General features: G+C 38.6%; 1 protein-coding gene across 4 annotated transcripts in view; it reads left to right on the forward strand.

Moving 5' to 3' along the window:
* The window catches only part of CCAR1 (cell division cycle and apoptosis regulator 1), a 65,930-nt gene that overhangs the window by 8,481 nt on the left and 39,334 nt on the right, over nucleotides 1–18,115 (forward strand). For 3 of the 4 annotated variants that reach the window (XM_032312237.1, XM_032312235.1, XM_032312234.1), the window contains 6 exons: nucleotides 5,994–6,166; nucleotides 6,816–6,860; nucleotides 9,833–9,865; nucleotides 13,435–13,628; nucleotides 14,498–14,612; nucleotides 14,723–14,915. In XM_032312237.1, the coding sequence (XP_032168128.1) occupies nucleotides 5,994–6,166; nucleotides 6,816–6,860; nucleotides 9,833–9,865; nucleotides 13,435–13,628; nucleotides 14,498–14,612; nucleotides 14,723–14,915 (753 nt within the window). Of the gene's footprint in view, nucleotides 1–5,993; nucleotides 6,167–6,815; nucleotides 6,861–9,832; nucleotides 9,866–13,434; nucleotides 13,629–14,187; nucleotides 14,281–14,497; nucleotides 14,613–14,722; nucleotides 14,916–18,115 lie in introns of those variants that run through there. The other variant, XM_032312238.1, reaches the window with a different exon arrangement.

Here is an 18,115-nt window from a genome sequence, read left to right on the forward strand (position 1 = left end):
CCTTAAGTTTACTTGTTTACCTGGTAGCCTGTGGTCATCTAGGGGTCATTTCATAGGTTTGTCTCTGGAAGTATTGATACACAGTGGTAAGCATATCTCTTTTAGAAGGGTCACAAGACCTTCAGCAATCATGGTGAATTAGGTATAGATATGTGAACAATTTTGTTGTGGATAATTGGAAAAGACCTCCATTCGACAGGTGTTTGGCCACTTAGGTGGAAAGATTAAATCAGGGATTGATACTTTTATGATATGCAAATTACAGGATGATCTTACAGAATATTGATTATAATTCACAAATACTCAAGGATAGTTTCTCAGATAACCACAAAAAAGGAGTATTAATAACGAAATACACTTTATTGACAGTAAAGTCTAAAATACGAATGATTTATTTTATTTATTTTTATTTATTTGAGAGAAAGCGAGAGCACAAGCAGGGGGGACAGCAGAGGGGGAGGGAGAAACATTCCCTGATGAGCAGGGAGCCCTATGGGGGGCTCGATCCCAGGACCTGAGATCACGACCCCAGCAGAAGGCAGATGCTGAACCATCCATCTCTGCCACCCAGGTGTCCCTAAAATAAGAATTTTATTTTTTAGATTTTATTTATTTATTTGACAGACACCCAGAGAGGGAACTCAAGCAGGGCGAGCGGGAGAGGGAGAAACAGGCTCCCTACTGATCAGGGAGCCATGTGGGACTTGATCCCTGGATCCCAGGATCACGACCTGAGCCGAAGCAGAGGCTTAACTACTGAGTCACCCAGGTGCCCAACAGTTGGCTTCCACTCAACGTCTGGCTGTTAGTAGTGTTTTTTGTTTTTTGTTTTTTGTTTAAGATTTTTATTTATTTATTTGTCAGAGCACAAGAAGTTGGGGCGGCATGCAGAGCAGGCAGAGGGAGAAGCTGGCTCCCCACTGATCAAGGAGCCAGATGCTTGGGACTCAGTCCCAGAACCCCAGGATCATGACCTGAGCTGAGGGCAGTGACAGTCATATTTAACTGACTGAGCCACCCAGGCATCCCTGTTAGTAGTTTTTTGTTTGTAGTTTGTTTTTAAAGATTCTATTTATTTGGGGCACCTGAGTGGCTCAGTCAGTTAAGCATGGGACTTGACCTCGGCCCAGGTCTTGATCTCAGGGTCATGAGTTCAAGCCCCACGTTGGGCTCCACACTGGGTGTGAAGCTACTTAAAATTAAAAAAAAAAATTTTTGTAAGATTTTTCTTTTAGCGTAGAGGGGATGTAAGCTTATATGTGTGGTGGGGGAGGGGCAAGCAGACTCCGTGCTGAGGGCAGAGCCCTAAGCCAAATCATGACCTGAGCCAAAACCAAGAGTCAGACACTTAACTGAGCCACCCAGGATCTAGAGATACTTTATTTTCCCTTCTAAATCCAAAGGCTAGTTTTAAAAATTGAATGTCACTTTGTCTGATTTACAGAAACATTAATGTTTAATTTCATTTTCAATGTCCAAGAATGAAAACTTGCAATTGAACACTGAGTAAGCCACATGTTTAGGTAATACTTCATAAAAAAATTTTTTTTGTTTTGATCTTTTTTTTTTTTTTTTAACAAAAGTCTTATGATAAAATATGATACAGCACCTAAATTTTCAGTGGCATATAGAGGCTATTAATACATGTTCTGAAATAGGGTAGTTTACATCAGTTCTGAGGTTTTTTGCTTTAAATTTATTCATTTCAAGATAAATGTGGGGCTCAAAATCGTGGTGCCAAGATCAAGAGTCACATGCTTCTCCAACAGAGCCAACCAGGCACCCCCTGAATTAACTTTTAATATAAAAGAGAACTGAGCTTTATACTTTATCTTTTCTACTGTAGTTTTCCTTCTACTCATTTTAGTGTTTCACTATACTGTTTTCAGTTTTCTTCCAAAATCTTTGAATGGTAATTCTACAATGCAAAATTTGGGGAGAAATGGTAATTAGAAAATATATAAATGACAAACCTATGACTATGTATTGATCCAGTCACTAACTGCTAATTCATGTGAATGGAATGTTTCTTTCTTTCTTTTTTTCCCTATAAGCTCTACACTCAACGTGGGGCTTAAACTCATGTCCCTGAGATTGAGAGTTGCAAGCTGTACTGACTACGCCAGACAGGCACCCCATATTCCTTTTTTTTTTTCCTTAAGATTTTATTTTAGGGGCGCCTGAGTGGCTCAGTGAGTTGAGCCTCTGTCTTTGGCTCAGGTCATGATGTCAGGGTCCTGGGATCGAGCCCCACATCAGGTTCTCTGCTCAGTGGGGAGCCTGCTTCCCCTTCTCCCTCTCTCTGCCTGCCTCTCTTCCTACTTGTGATCTCTCTCTGTCAAATAAATAAAATCTTAAAAAAAAAAAAAAGATTTTATTTCAGAGAGAGAGCACAGGGAGGAGCAAGAGAAGGGAGAGGGAGAGAAAATCTCAAGCAGGACTCTGCACCACGCAGTGGGGGGTCAATCCCACAACCTGAGGTGAAGTCAGGAGTCGGATGTTCTGACTTCTCTGGCTGGTGGCTCTGTTGACTGACCCACCTAGATGGCCCTGCTGCTGTATTTTTTTATCATCAAGACATCAGTATTGTCTTAAAGCCTTGTGTCTGTATTTTCTTCCCTGTGTATGAATGGCTTACGTAGATAGAACACTGTATGGTGGTCCTAGAAGAAGAATGCCATCAACAAATCAACTAATTGGTACTTAATTTCATTAGGAATATTTTATTCCAAGATCCTACGCTATTGGTAGTTAATTTGGGGGGATTCAGAAACTATATGTGGATTTTCATCTGTGTATGGAGGCCAAGAACCTTTAACTCCCACGTTGTTTACAGGTCACCTGTAATTTTGTTGTAGTTTCTAATTTATCATGCTGTTAACAGTAGAAGACAGATGTGTCTATCATCCTATCTGCTTAATGCTAGACTGCTTGCTGTATGATGCCAGGATTCAGAACACCTAAAAAAGTAATAGGAGAAAAGAGTTTGTGTTACTTTCTGGAAATTGGTACCAACAGAATGAAACAGCAGATCTGAGGTCAGAGCTCAGGTGGGTGAAGGAGTTGGGTTATGATACGTGAGTCACAGATGTTACTCTGTCAAATGTATATCATGCCAATCTTAGAATTTAAAGTACTATTTTTTCCTGTGATCTTTATTTTGTGTTCAGTGCGTATTTTGCTTCTGTTGTTCTAAAACAGTGCTTCTTAACCTTTTTGGTCTGTAATCCTGTTGAAAACTAATGAAAGCTTTGAACTTTCTCTCATCGTAGTTTTGCTTTTAATTTTAAAAGGTTAACAGGATCCATTGATTAGAACCTCTGTCCTAGATTTCAGTACCTTCTCCTTAATTCTCATTGTAGTTAACCTCATTTTGAACTTGTGCTGGTATTAAGATAGTCTCTACTTCTATTTAAATTCATTAAGCTAGTCCTGGTTTCCTCTTTCTGCCATTTGTGATATCTGACTTTCCTTAAAAATAAGAAAAGATGAATGTGGTAAGGACGTACACCATTTAGAAATTTTTGCCTGCCTTAGACTCTGCCTTTCCTCACCCCTCCTTTTTTAATTTTAAAACAATCAGTATTTTTTGCAAAGAGTAATTTGTAATTTACAAGAACTACAAACATACTTTCTGGGATTTTTGTTTTTGCTTTATTTTGTTGTTCGTTTGTTTTATTTTTGAATAAAATTAGTCTGGGGGTACCTGGGTGGCTCAGTGGGTCAAGCCTCTGCCTTCGGCTCAGGTCATGATCTCAAGGTCCTGGGATCAAACCTTGCATTGGGCTCTCTGTTCTACTTGTGAAGCCCTTCTCTCTGTCTACTTGTGATCTCTCTCCCTGTTAAATAAATAAAATCTTTAAAAATAAATAAGTAAATAAGATTAGTCTGAACTTTATTTTTTAATTTATTTGACACAGAGAGAGAGAGATCACGAGTAGGCAGAGAGGCAGGTAGAGAGAGAAGCAGGCTCCCTGCTGAGCAGAGAGCCCAGTGGGAGCTCTGTCCCAGGACCCTGAGGTCATGACCTGAGCTGAAGGCAGAGGCTTAACCCACTGAGCCACCCAGGCGCCCCCTAGTCTGAACTTTTAAACAACTGATTATGAACCTTGTACTTCTAAAGATTTTCTGGGATATTCTAGACTAGGTGCTTCAGTTAATTCATTAACGTTCTCTGTTCTGTTCTTACAAAGCAAAATATTGTTATTTTTATAAGGTTGTTAACTAATAATTATAGAGCAGCATTTTTTGAGGTTGTTTTCAGATACAAGCAAGATGCTTTGGAAACGGAAGTGTTCCATGTGTAAATATTGCTTTTATGGCAATCTTTTGGGATTCAGAATGCTGAGTTGGCATATTAAAGGTTCTGAGAAATTCTGCAGTAAAAATATGTGCTTAAATCACTGTTTCCTAAGCTTTTAAGTAAGCTCTTTGACCATTGTAGGTCTTAAACTCATGACCCTGTGATCAGGAGTTGCATACTCTAGCCGCTGAGCCAGCCAGGTGCCCCGTTCCCTCAGCTTTTTAAACCTTGGGCCCTTTCTAATTTGTTCTCCGACTTTAATGTCCTGTGGAGCTAGTCATTGTATCAGGAGATAGAATTTTAAGAACAGGAGTGCTGCACTGCAGTTTTTATGTATTTTATTTATTTTTTATATTTATTATTTATTTTAAAGATTTCATTTATTCATTAGAGAGAGAGAGGCAGAGAAAGCACAAGCAGGGGGAGGGAAAAGCAGGCTTCCCTCTGAGTTGGGAGCCTGACATGGGCCTGGATCCCAGGACCTGGAGATCATGACCTGAGCCAAAGGCAAACACTTAACAACTGAGCCACCCAAGTGCCCCATACACTGCAGTTTTTAGTTGATTGCTTTTTTGCATTCAGTGGAATTGTATGAAAACATCAAGTAAAATCTTTCTCATGTTTCTTGAGCTTTTTAAGCATACATTAAACATTAAGTACCTAATTTATCATTCTGAGTCCTCTAAGTTTGGTTTAATCAAATTACAGTTTTAAGTCACTATGGTTAATCTTGTCTCATTGTCCAGTATAGTAGTGGACTAAAATTAAAAACTTTTTGTGCTTTAAAACACAAAAGTTAGGATGCCTGGGTAGCTTAGTCAGTTTCAGCATTTGCCTTTGGCTCAGGTCGTGATCTCCAGGTTCCAGGATTTAGCCCCCATGCCCAACTTCCAGCTCAACAGGGAATCTGTTTCTCCCTCTCCCTCTGCCCCTCCTTCTTTGCTCATGCTCTCTTTCTCACTTTCTCTCACAGAAATAAATAAAACCTTAAAAAAAAAACCCACAAAAGCTGCTTTGGTCTGTTTCCTAGTATTTAAATCTTTAATGCAAAATAAGTGTATGAAAATTTTGTCCAATGGAAAGTTTTAGGGTGGATCACTTTCATTAACACTGTCTTCAATATGTGATTCTCATCTATTGGAGATAAAACAGTAAATTCAAGAGAAGTATAATAGTACAGTTTATTTTTTCCTCTTTTCCTAAAAATACTTCTTGAGAGTAGTTTAGCCTCTTGGTCTAGGTAAGGTTGGTTGTGTTCATTATGTAGTTTAATTTTATAGAATAATGTCTTGTATCTATTATGATATAAAAATTTAGTATAAAGCCACTGGGATCTCGGGAGGCACTTGAATCAATTACATTTATTTATTTATTTTTAAGATTTTATTTATTTGACAGAGACAACCAGAAAAGGAACACAAGCAAGGGGAGTGGGGGAGGGAGAAGCAGGCTTCCCGCTCGCTGAGTGGGGAACCCAATGCCGGGCTTGATCCCCAACCCTGGGATCATGACCTGAGCCACCCAGGTGCCCTGAATCAATTAAATTTAACAAGCATTACTGGAATTTTGCTTTAGGTTTTTACTGGACAATGGCAGAACATAATTCATAACTTAGCACTTACGGAAAACTCCTAGAAAGGATCCGAATAATGCTTTTTTTTTTTCCTTTTCCTTTCTAATCTCATTTTAGCTGCATTGGGTGTTCAACAACCATCACTCCTTGGAGCATCTCCTACCATTTATACCCAGCAAACTGCATTAGCAGCAGCAGGACTTACCACACAAACGCCAGCAAACTATCAGTTAACTCAGACTGCAGCCTTACAGCAACAAGCTGCAGCCGCAGCAGCTGCATTGCAACAGGTGAGTCTTCCCTGGTTTTCAGTGTGTGGCATAGTAATCCGTCATATCTGAGTAGCCAGATAATTTTAAAGAATTAATAATTGTGGGGTTTTGTTCTGTTGGGGTTTTTTGTTTGTTTGTTTGTTTTTAGATTTATGTATTTGAGAGAGCGAGCATGTGCTTGCACATGCACACAAATGCACTTGGTGGAGGGGTAGAGGGAGAAGGAGAATCCCAAACAAACTCTGTGCTGACCATGGAGCCTAAGGTGGGGCTGGATCCCGGGTCCCTGAGATCATGACCTGAGCTGAAACCAAGAAACTTAACTAACTTTTCCACCCAGGCACCCCAATAATTGTGCATTTTTATTATGCTTATTGTTTTTTCATGTAATAAAAATTGTATGTGCCTAAGACATACAGAATGGTACAGTTGGACAATAAAATTCATAAAACTGGCAGTAATCATACCTCAGTTATTTGAATAAAATTCAGTTCTTAATTCCTGAGTATAAGGAATCATCATTTTGGTTTATTTTGGTGAACTTTATTTGTTCCACAAAATTTCTTTATAGTGTGATTTTGTTTATGTATTTGTATGTATGTATATTGCTTCTTGGGAATGAATAAAACTGACTACATATTTTTCTTTGAAAAATCTTTTTTTCCAGCAATATTCACAACCTCAGCAGGCCTTGTATAGTGTGCAACAACAGGTTAGTTTATATTTTTCGTGTTAAAAACTGATACGAAAAAATAATTTGTCCCAGATTCAGTTTATATAGATTTTATTTCCTGTCCGCTACATTAATGTGTGATTTGAATTCTTTGGGGGTGGGCTAAATGGGGTAGGCAAAAAGGAATGTCTCTGAGGAAGAGGACTATAGAAGTGAAGTCCTGAAAATCCAAATAATTAATAGCATGTTTTTGTCACGTTTCTTCCTTTCCTTCCTCCCTCGTTTCTTTCTTGCTTTCTTTTTTTCTTTCAGGGTTTGATTCATTTATGTATTTGAGAGAGAGCATGAGGAAGAGGGGAGGATCATAGTGAGAGGGAGAGGCAGACTCCCCACTTAGCAGGGAGCCTGAACTGGGCTGGATCCCAGGACCCCAGGATCCCAGGTTCAGGACCAGAACTGAAGGCAGATGCTTAATTAACTGAAGCCACCCAGGTGCCCTGTCACATGTTTCTTGGAAAGAATCACTGTATTGCTGAATTTTTGTACCAGGTCTTCTGTGGAACATCTACCCCTACTGTGCTGTATTAGACCACATAATAAAATGAAAAGATCCTTTTTCCCATTTGAAGCCTTAATCCTAGATAGACCATTGGCTTTAAGCCTTTATTTTTTATTTTTGTTTATTTTTTTGTAGAACAAGAACATGCACGAGGAAGAGAGGCAAAAGGAGAGAGAGAAAGATAATCTTAAGCAGGTTCCATGTCCAGCATGGAGCCCCATGTAGGACTCAGTCTCACAACCTTGAGACCATGACCTGAGCCAAAATCAAGAGTTAGATGCTTAGGGGCACATGGGTGGCCTAGTCGTTAAGCAGCTGCCTTCAGCTCAGGTCTTGAGTCCAGGCTCCGTGCTTGGCGGGAAGCCTACTTCTCCCTCTCCTACTCCCTCTGCTTGTGTTCCCTCTCTCGCTGTGTTTCTCTCAAGTAAATAAATAAAATCTTAAAAAAAAAAAAAAGTTAGGTGCTTAACTGACTGAGCCACCTACGCCACCCCTACTTTATTTTTTTTTTTTTATCTTTTTGAAGTTTTTTAAATGGAAGCTTTATGCTCAGCATGGGGCATAAACTCACAACTCTTGAGATCAAGAGTTGCATGTTCTACCAACTGACCCGGCCAGGCACCCCATGAACCTCTATTTTTTATCTTTATTATTTTTAAGATTTTATCTATTTATTAGAGCAGGGGAGGGGAAGGAGAGGGAGAAATAGATTCCCCACTGAACATGGGGCTGGATCCTAGGACCTGGAGATCATGACCTGAGCTGAAGACAGATGCTTACCAGCTGAGCCACCCACGTGCCCATTGTTTTGTTTATCTTAAGATTCTGCTTATGAGTGGAATCCTACAGTATTTCTTCCTCAGGCTGACATATTTCTCTTTGCATAATACCCTGTAGGTCCATCTGTGTTGTCTCAAATGGCATAGGCTAATCCTTTTTATGGCTGTATAATACTCCTTTGCATGTGTGCATGTGTATACCCTCCAGGTTTTCCTTATCCATTTATCTGTTGATGGACAGGTTGTTTCCACATCTTGGCTATTGTAAATAATGTGGTAAACATAGGGATACATACGTCATTTAAATTAGCGTTTTTTCTCTGTAGGTAAATATACAATGGTAGAATTACTGGGTTATATGGGGTATTTCTGCTTTTGATTTTATGAGGAACGTCTACAGTGTTTTCCACAGTGGCTGTACCAATTTACATTCCACCAAAAGTACATAAAGGTTTTTTCTCCACATCTTGCCGAACACTTGTTTCTTGTGTTTTTGGCTTTAGCTCTTCTGACAGGTGTCAGCTATTCTGACAGTTCATTTTGGTTTTGATTTGCATTTCCCTGGTGATGCATGATGTTGCACACCTTTTCGTGTTTCTCTTCTCAATCTTTATGTCTACTTTTGAACACTGTCCATTTTCTCTACCCATTTTTTAATTGGGTTATTTGTTTCTTGGTGTAAGATTTTGTGTGTTCTATATATTTTGTGTATTAATCTGTTATCAGATATAATATTTAGAGAGCCAGTATTTTTTTTTCCCAGTGATATTTTTGTAGCATGGTGACCAATAATTTAATAATAGAAATTTCCCATCTAGGGGTGCCTGGGTGGCTCAGTGGGTTAAAGTCACTCCTTTCAGCTCAGGTCATGATCCCAGAGTCCTGGGAACGAGCCCTGCATCGGGCTCTCTGCTCAGCAGGGAGCCTGCTTCCTCCTCTCTCTCTGCCTGCCTCTCTGCCTACTTGTGATCTCTGTCTGTCAAATAAATAAATAAAATCTTAAAAAAAAAAAAAAAAAGAAATTTCCCATCTAAGTACTTAAGGGTTTTGTGTGTGTGTGTGTTTTTGTTTTTTGGGGGGGGTTGTTACTCTGAAATAAGGTAAAAGATCAGTTTCTTTACTGGATGTGTTAGGTTTTTTTGTTTGTTTGTTTTAAAGATTTTATATTTAGGGGTGCCTGAGTGGCTCAGTGTCTGCCTTTGGGTCAGGTCATCCTAAGGTCCTGGGATTGAGCCCCTCATCGGGCTTTCTGCAGCAGGGAGCCTGCTTCTCCCTCTCCCTCTGCCTGCGCTCTCCCTACTTTTGCTTGCTCTCTCTCTCTCTCTCTCTCTCTGTCAGATGAATAAGCTAAATCTTGAAAAAAAGAAAAGATTTTATGTTTAGTAATCTCTTCACGTAACTTGGGCTCAAACACTGAGATCAGTAGTCACGTGCTCTACTGACTGAGCCAGCCAGGTGCCCCATTGAATGCGTTAGTGATACATCAGGTCTGCAGTTAGAAATAGTTGTAGGAAATCTTACACCTGATGACTTCTGTTATTTTTCACCTTATTTCTTAATTAGAAATAAAGTACCCATTTAATAGGAATTTTTCTTTAGAGCATCTGTGAAAGAATTTTGATTGATTCTTTTCTTTTTTCTTCCCTATTTTTGCTTGTTTTTTCTATTTTCAGTTACAGCAACCTCAGCAGACCCTTTTAACACAGGTTAGTTTGACATTAATCTGTTTCTTTTGGATATCTGAGTGAAGAATAGACCAAAGTTTTATTCCTATTTTAGTATTTCTTTCAGGGTTTGAAGATGAATATTGGTTGATTTACATATTAGTTTAACAGTATATGAAATAAAGGTGGAATGCATGTTGTTGTTTTGTCTTTAATGGTATTTGATTGTAGATCCAGCTGTGATCTAGTTTGAATAAATATGAGGTCTTGTGTAAAACTTAATCTTTTTTTTTTTTTTTAAGATTTTATTTATTTGACAGAGAGGGAGAGAGGTAACTCAAGCGGGGGGAGGGGGCAGAAGGGTAAAGAGAAGCAGGCTCTTTGCTGAGCAGGAATCCGAATGCAGGGCTCGATCCCAGGACCCTAGGATCATGACCTGAGCTGAAGGCAGATGCTTAACTGCCTGAGTCTTCCAGGCGCCCCTAAACTTAATTTTCACTTTAAACTTAATTCCTTTTTTTCTTTTTTTAAAGATTTTATTTATTTATTTGAGAGAGAGAGACAGTAAGAGAGAGAGAGCATGAGAGGGGAGAAGGTCAGAGGGAGAAGCAGACTCCCTGTGGAGCTGGGAGCCTGATGTGGGACTTGATCCTGGGATTCTGGGATTATGACCTCAGCCGAATGCAGTGGCTTAAACAACTGAACCACCCACGCGCCCTAAACTTAATTTTAATACATTTTCATTTAGCTAATATTTTTAGAAAAATGTATTTATTATATCGTTTTAAGCTTGACCTTAATAGGTGAGAGTGTTGTATTACATTATCAGTTTAATTTTTCAGCAGCATTAAAGTGTTTTTGAACTTCAAAAAATACATATTTTATTTATTTGAGAGAGATTGCACAGTAAAGAGCAGGGGGAGAAGGATAAGGAGACTCTACACTGAGTGTAGAGCCCGATATGGGGCTTAATCCTATGATCCTGAGACCATGACTTGAGCCAAAATCAAGTTAGAGACTTAACCAGCCAGCCACCGAGGCTTTCCCGTTTTTAAACTTACTTTTTTAAAAAAAAGATTTATTTATTTACAGCAGAGAGCAAGAGAGGGAGCACAAGCACAGGGGAGCTGGAGAGGGAGAAGCAGGTTCTCTGCTGAGCAGGGAGCCCAATGTGGGACTCCCATCCCAGGATGCTGGGATCATGACCTGAATCGAAGGCAGATTCCTAATGACTGAAGCACCCAAGTGCCCCGTTTTTAAATTTATGACACTTAACCTTTTTAAACTTACAATAGTGCTCCTTTAGGTTTGTGGATGACTTACAGTCTTTGTTGCATTTTTTTTTTTTCTTTTTAAAAATTACTTTAAAGTCTAAGAAACCAGGGCACATGGGTGACTCAGTTAGGTGTCTGACTTCACTCAGGTCATGATCTCTGGGTCCTGAGATTGAGCTCTGTGTAAGGTTCCCAGCTGAGCAGGGAGTCTGTCCCTCTCCCTCTGCACACCCCCCCCCCTCCCCCGTTCATGCTCTGTCTCTCAAATAAATGAATAAAATCATTAAAAATTAATAAAGTGTAGGAAACCATCCCTGGTTTCTGATCTGTACAAAAATCACAAAATCATAAGCTGTGGGCTGGATTTGGACCAGGGCCATGGTTTACTGACTTAAAGTGAAATACTATGAAACTGATAAAAAGGAAGCAGAACCTGTAACAGTGATTGTCCATGGATAGGGAATTGGATAGCTAAGGAGCAGGAGTAGAGAAGAAGCTTTGTAGTTTATAACCTTTTCATACCATTTTAGTTTTGAATATATTATTTTTGTAAAAAAAAAAAAATTCACTTGAGAAGTCAGCCTCACTTTGTTTTTATTAAGGAATCAAAATTAACTGACACTGATCTTGTATATTCAGTCTCCAATAGAATTTCCGAACTGAGTAGAAAAGCTATAAAAAGCAGTCTAGTCTTTTCTTGGAATAGCATTTCCCAGTTTGCACCCATAAATCATTATTGTCTCAGGATGTTAAAGAAATTTCATGGGAAATAATTTTGTGGTCATAGTCTGAGAAATGTTGAATTCTTGTTTTGCCTTGAAGAGTCAGATGATTGTTTCTTTGTTTCTGATGATTTTATTTCTATTTATATATAGACATTTTAAAAGCAATATGCTGTTTATGTTTGATTATGCCAGAATAGACAAATGAAAGTGTTAACATTTTTCTTGTTTGTTCAGTTTTATGGAAAGATGATTGGTATGTAACGTTGTATTAACAGAAGGTATACAACATAGTTTGATTTATGTATATATTGTGAAATGGTGACCATAATAAGATTCTTTTTAACATGAATCACCTCACATCATTAAAATTTTTTTCTGTTGAGAACTTTTAAGAGGTACTATGTCAGCAACTTTCAAATACACAAATACTGTATTATGGTCATTATCTTTACATTACATCCGTGGAACTTAATATTTAGCTTATAACTAGACGTTTGTACTTTTTGACCAACTTCACCCATTTCTTCCTCCATACCCTTGGCAATCACCAAGCTTCTATTCTGTTTCTATGAATGTTTTGGTTTTTTTTTTTTAGATTTCACATGTAAGTGAGATTATACATATTTGTCTTTTTTTTTTTTTTTACCTATTTCACTTATATAGGACCTTGCTGAGTATTATGCCACTATTTGAATTTCTAAGAGGGGACTAAAATTTGCAGGTTTTTGTTTTTGTTTTTAAGTAATCTCTACTCCCAATGTAGGGTTTGAGCCCACAACCCCGAGATCAAGATTCCCATACTCCACCAACTGAGCCAGCCAGGCATCTACCTCTAACATACACAGTATTTTTTTAAGGGGGGCAGTACACAGGAAGAGGGAGAGAGAATCTTTTTTTTTTTTTAATTTAATTTAATTTAATTTAATTTTTTTATAAACATATAATATATTTTTATCCCCAGGGGTACAGGTCTGTGAATCACCAGGTTTACACACTTCACAGCACTCACCATAGCACATACCCTCCCCAAGGGGAGAGAGAATCTTAAGCAGGCTCCATGCCCAGCACATGAGTCTGATGTGGGCCTTGATCTCACAACCTGAGAAATCATGAGTCAGATGCTTAAGTGACTGAGCCACCTAGGCGCCTCAATGTGCATTATTTATCTTAGAGAGTGTGTGCTCGCACGTGTGCGCTCGCTCAAGTGTGAGTAGGGGCAGAGGGAGAGTAAGAGAATCCCAGAGGGACTCCCTCCTAAGTGCAGGGCTCCATCTCGACCCTGAAATCATGACCTGAGCTAAAATCAAGAGCTGGGACACTCAACCTACTAAGCCACCAGGCGCTCCTGCAGTATTCTTAAATCTCATTTTAGTATGGTATTTTCTTTGCCTGGAACAGGCTGTGACAATATTAATTTTATGGAATTTAATGTTGTTGAGGTAGATAGTAAAGTTTTTTTCAGACTTGATTCTTACCTTCATCGTGTACATGAGTATTTCCTAACTTCAAATAAGTTAATTTTAGCATTTCGCATTAGTTTTGAGTGGTCATTTTTAATTTCTAGAGTATTTCATTAGCTTAATTCGATCTCGATCTTGATTTTGTTTTATAGCCAGCTGTTGCATTGCCTACAAGCCTTAGCCTGTCTACTCCTCAGCCTGCAGCCCAGATAACTGTATCTTATCCCACACCGAGGTCGAGTCAGCAACAAACCCAGCCTCAGAAACAACGTGTTTTTACAGGAGTAGTTACGAAACTACATGATACATTTGGATTTGTGGATGAAGATGTATTCTTTCAGCTTAGGTAACTTAATTAGGTGTTGGCAAATGCCTTCTTTTGTTTAGCGTGAAATATATTGATAAGACCAAATTGTGGCATAGCATTATAGTTTAATTATAATTTTTTCTTTTAACCATCTAGCTTGTATTATATTTATATCTGGCCTTTATTCATGGAGAAAATGAGTGAAGATATCTTCTGGTTACTGAATAAAATAATTATGGTGAATTCTTTATACATATTTTATAGGAGTGAGTTAATATTTTTAACTCACCATGGGCAGACTTAGAGTGAGAGCAGAGATTGAACTAGTCATATGCCTTTTAAAATTTAATATGTTTGACTTATCTAATGACACTATGTACTAAAAAAGCATTTTTAATTGAAAAATTAATGGGTAGGATTGAATGAATAATGACTAACATTCAAAATACTATTTTGTTAGTGTGATGTGGTTGCATGTGGATATTTCTGCTGTATTCTAGTGAACTGCTTTAGAAGTACTTTATTTGGGAAATTAAATTTAATTATCATATGATATTTTTCTTGAAATTGGTGTCCTGTGTACCGTCTTCATTTCTCTTACCACTCCACAGCACAAGGAAAATCTTACTCTTGGATTGTAAAAGTTAGAACGTACTGTAGATGGAGAGACACAATATTGGCAGAACATGAGGTGCAAAGTTATTTCTAACCTTTCAAACCCCGTGTTTTTCAGGGTAAAACATTTGTTCTAAAATAAAATAAGTCGAGGTATATTTACTTCTTAAGAAAGCTTTTTTCTTTTAGACTTCCATTTCAGATAGTTTACGTTTGATAAAATACTACATATACAAAATTTTTTGGAGGAATCTCTTAATTGTGTATATATTTAACTTAATTTTTTTTTCCAGTGCTGTCAAAGGGAAAACCCCCCAAGTGGGTGACAGAGTATTGGTTGAAGCTACATATAATCCCAATATGCCTTTTAAATGGAATGCTCAAAGAATTCAGACGCTACCGAATCAGGTATATAAAATACTGGGTTAGGTGTTACAGTATTGGGTGATTCATCTTCTAATTTTCTAAGTTTTTTCTTCCTTTTCAAATTTTTATTTTATTTCTTTATTTTGGTCAAGAATCAATCCCAAACTCAGCCTTTACTGAAGACTCCTCCTGCTGTACTTCAGCCAATTGCACCACAGACGACATTTGGTGTTCAGGCGCAGCCCCAACCCCAGTCCTTGCTGCAAGCCCAGATCTCAGCAGCTTCTATTACACCATTATTGCAGACTCAGCCACAGCCTTTATTACAGCAGCCACAGCAAAAAGGTATTACTTGTAATGTGTCTTTTCAGTTTCAGGCTAACACATAACTTTTACAACTGTGTAGTTAAAATAATGAAAATATGCTTTTAATTATAAAAAAAAAAAAAAGACAGGATTTCCAGAATACTTGCAAGTAAGTATCTTCTACAGACTACTTCTACTTCTGTAGCTGTTTGGAAGTATTTTTATTTTATTGCTCTTGTATTTTTTTTAAATTTTAACTTTAATTTTTTAAAAGATTTTATTTACTAATTTGAGACAGAGACTGAGAGAGAAAGCACAAGCAGCAGGAGAGGGAGAAGTAGACTCCCTGCTGAGCTGGGAGCCCGACCTGAGGCTTAATCCCAGGACTCTGGTATCATGACCTGAACTAAAAGCAGACGCTTAACATCTGAGCCACCCAGGCTCCCGTTATTGCTCTTACAGAAAGAGATGCTCTTTGTGAACTTAAATATCAGAACTGTTAATCCCCAATCCCTTTATTGGTATCTTATCTGTAATTGAAGAAAATTTCATATAATCATAACATTTTATTTACTGTATTTTTAAAGATTTATTTAATTGTGGGGAGGGGCAGACAGGGAGAGAAGAGAATCTATAAGCAGAGTCTCCGCTAACCAGGGAGCCCAACATGGGGCTCAGTCCCAGGATTGTAACGTCATGACCTGAGCCAAAATCCAGAGTTGCCTACTTAACCCACTGGGCCAACCAGATACCCCTAAACATAATATTTTATGTATATGTTCTTTGGTGGTAGTACTTTATTTTTTAAGAAGATTTTATTTATTTGATAGAAACACAGTGAGAGAGGGAATATAAGCAGGGGGAGTAGGAGAGGGAGAAGCAGGCTTCCCGCTGAGCAGGGAGCCCAATGCAGGACTTGATACCAGGACCCTGGGATCATGACCACAGCTGAAGGCAGATGCTTAACGACTGAGACATCCAGGCGCCCCATGGTGGTAGTACTTTAAATTACTTGTTGAATTACAGTGCATGAAATAAGTGAGCTGTATTTTACATTTTACTTTGTAAATTAATTATTTGAAATTCTGGACACTGTTTTAATTGAAATGGTAACAAGATAACCTTGGCTTAAGAGAAGCGGTTTTTTTTTTGTTGTTTTTTTCAAGATTTTATTTCTTCATAAATAAAGTGAAAATGAGGGGAGGGGGCAGGGGGAGCGAGAGAAGCAGACTGCCTAGCAGGGAGCCAAATGTGGGGCTCGAACCCAGGACCCTAGGATCACGACCTTAACTGAAGGCAGATGGTCAACTGACTGAGCCACCAGGTGACCCAACAAAAAAGCCTACTTAATTCATTTTTTCTGTTGTTTTTGGTGGGCTTTTTTTTTTTTTCTTTTTTAAATTTTTTTTTTTTTTTTTTAAGATTTTATTTATTTATTTGACAGAGAGAAATTACAAGTACACTGAGAGGCGGGCAGAGAGAGAGAGAGAAGGAAGCAGGCTCCCTGCTGAGCAGAGAGCCCGATGCGGGACTCGATCCCAGGACCCTGAGATCATGACCTGAGCCGAAGGCAGCGGCTTAACCCACTGAGCCACCCAGGCGCCCCTTCTTTTTTTTTTTTTTAAGATTGACTTATTTTAGAGAAAGAGCACAGGAGCAGGGAGAAGAGCGGAGAGGGAGGAAGAGGAGAGAAATTAAAGCAGATTCTGACAAGTGTGTAGCACAATGCAGGGCTCTATCCCATGACCTTGAGGTCGTGATGTGAGCCAAAATCAAGGGTCAGATGCTTACGGCTGAGCTATGCAGGTGCCCCTAATTAATATTTTTTAAGTGTGATTTATGACATTTTCTCTTTTATTATATCACATATAAAAAAATGAAAAGAGATTACAGTGTAATGAGTTACTAAAATACATATGTAATTTTTTGGGTAAGAAATTAAAATTTTGCTGTTCAGTCTTTTTTAATGGTTTTACTCTCTAAATATGCGTCCACATACTACAGGTGAGTTTTTTTTATTAACACATAATGTATTACTTATTTCAAGGGTACAGATCCCTCATCCCTCTCACCTCCCTCCCCTCTACCTAATACTGTTTAGATTTGTCTCTTTGAATGTTACAGTGTTTGATTCCATTTATATAATCTGCTGTATATGACTTACTTTTTCTTCTTTTTTTTAATTGTTATTTATTTATTGGAGAGTGAATGAGAGAGAGTGCATGCGTGCTTAAGTAGGAGTGAGGGGCTGAGGGAGAAGCATATTTCCCCTCTGAGCAGGGAGCACAATGTGGGGCTCAATCCCAGAACTGTGGGATCATGACCTGAGGTGAAGGCAGATGCTTAACTGATTGAGCCACCTAGCTGTCCTCCTGTTTTGTTTTAAAGATTTTATTTATTCATGACAGAAATAGGGAGAGAGAGGTAACATAAGCAGGGGAAGCAACAGGCAGAGGTTGAGAAGCAGGCCTCCTGCTGAGCAGGGAGCCTGCTATGGGGGGGGGGGCTTCTCAATCCCAGGATGCTGAGAATATGACCCGAACTGGAGGCAGATACTTTAATAACTGAGCAACCCAGGTGCCCCTGTTTGTTTGTTTTTAAAGATTTTACTTAGGGGTGCCTAGGTGGTTCAGTTGATTAAGCATCTACCTTTGGCTCAGGTCATAATTCCAGGGACTTGGGATCAACAGCCATATCAGGCTCTCTACTCAGCTTTTCCTGCTCCTGCCTGCTGCTCCCCTGCTTGTGCTCTCTCTTTCTCTCTGTCAAAGTCTTTAAAAAAAGAAAATTTCCATTGCCAACTAAGGATTTCTTTCTTTCTTTCTTTCTTTCTTTTTTTTTAAGATTTTATTTATTTATTTGACAGAGATCACAAGTAGGCAGAGAGCAGGTGGGGGGGACGGGGTGGGGAGGGAAACAGGCTCCCTGCTGAGCAGAGCGCCCTATGTGGAGCTCCATCGAAGAACCCTGAGATCATGAACTGAGCTGAAGGCAGAGGCTTAACACACTGAGCCACTTAGGCACCCCAGCAACTAGGATTTCTTAACATAAGAAATGTTCATAAGTTAGCTGTTTTTTTCATCCTTAGTTTTTATCATGAAAATTTTTAACTATACAAAAATTTTGAAAGAACTGTAAAGGGATCACTTACATACTTCAATCCTGTAATGTTAACATTTTACTTTGTGTTTTGTCTGTTAACATGTATTCAGATAAACCCGTTTTTCCTTATTCATTTG

The sequence above is a fragment of the Mustela erminea genome, chromosome 14, assembly GCF_009829155.1.
Source record: "Mustela erminea isolate mMusErm1 chromosome 14, mMusErm1.Pri, whole genome shotgun sequence".
Taxonomy (NCBI): Eukaryota; Metazoa; Chordata; class Mammalia; order Carnivora; family Mustelidae; genus Mustela; species Mustela erminea.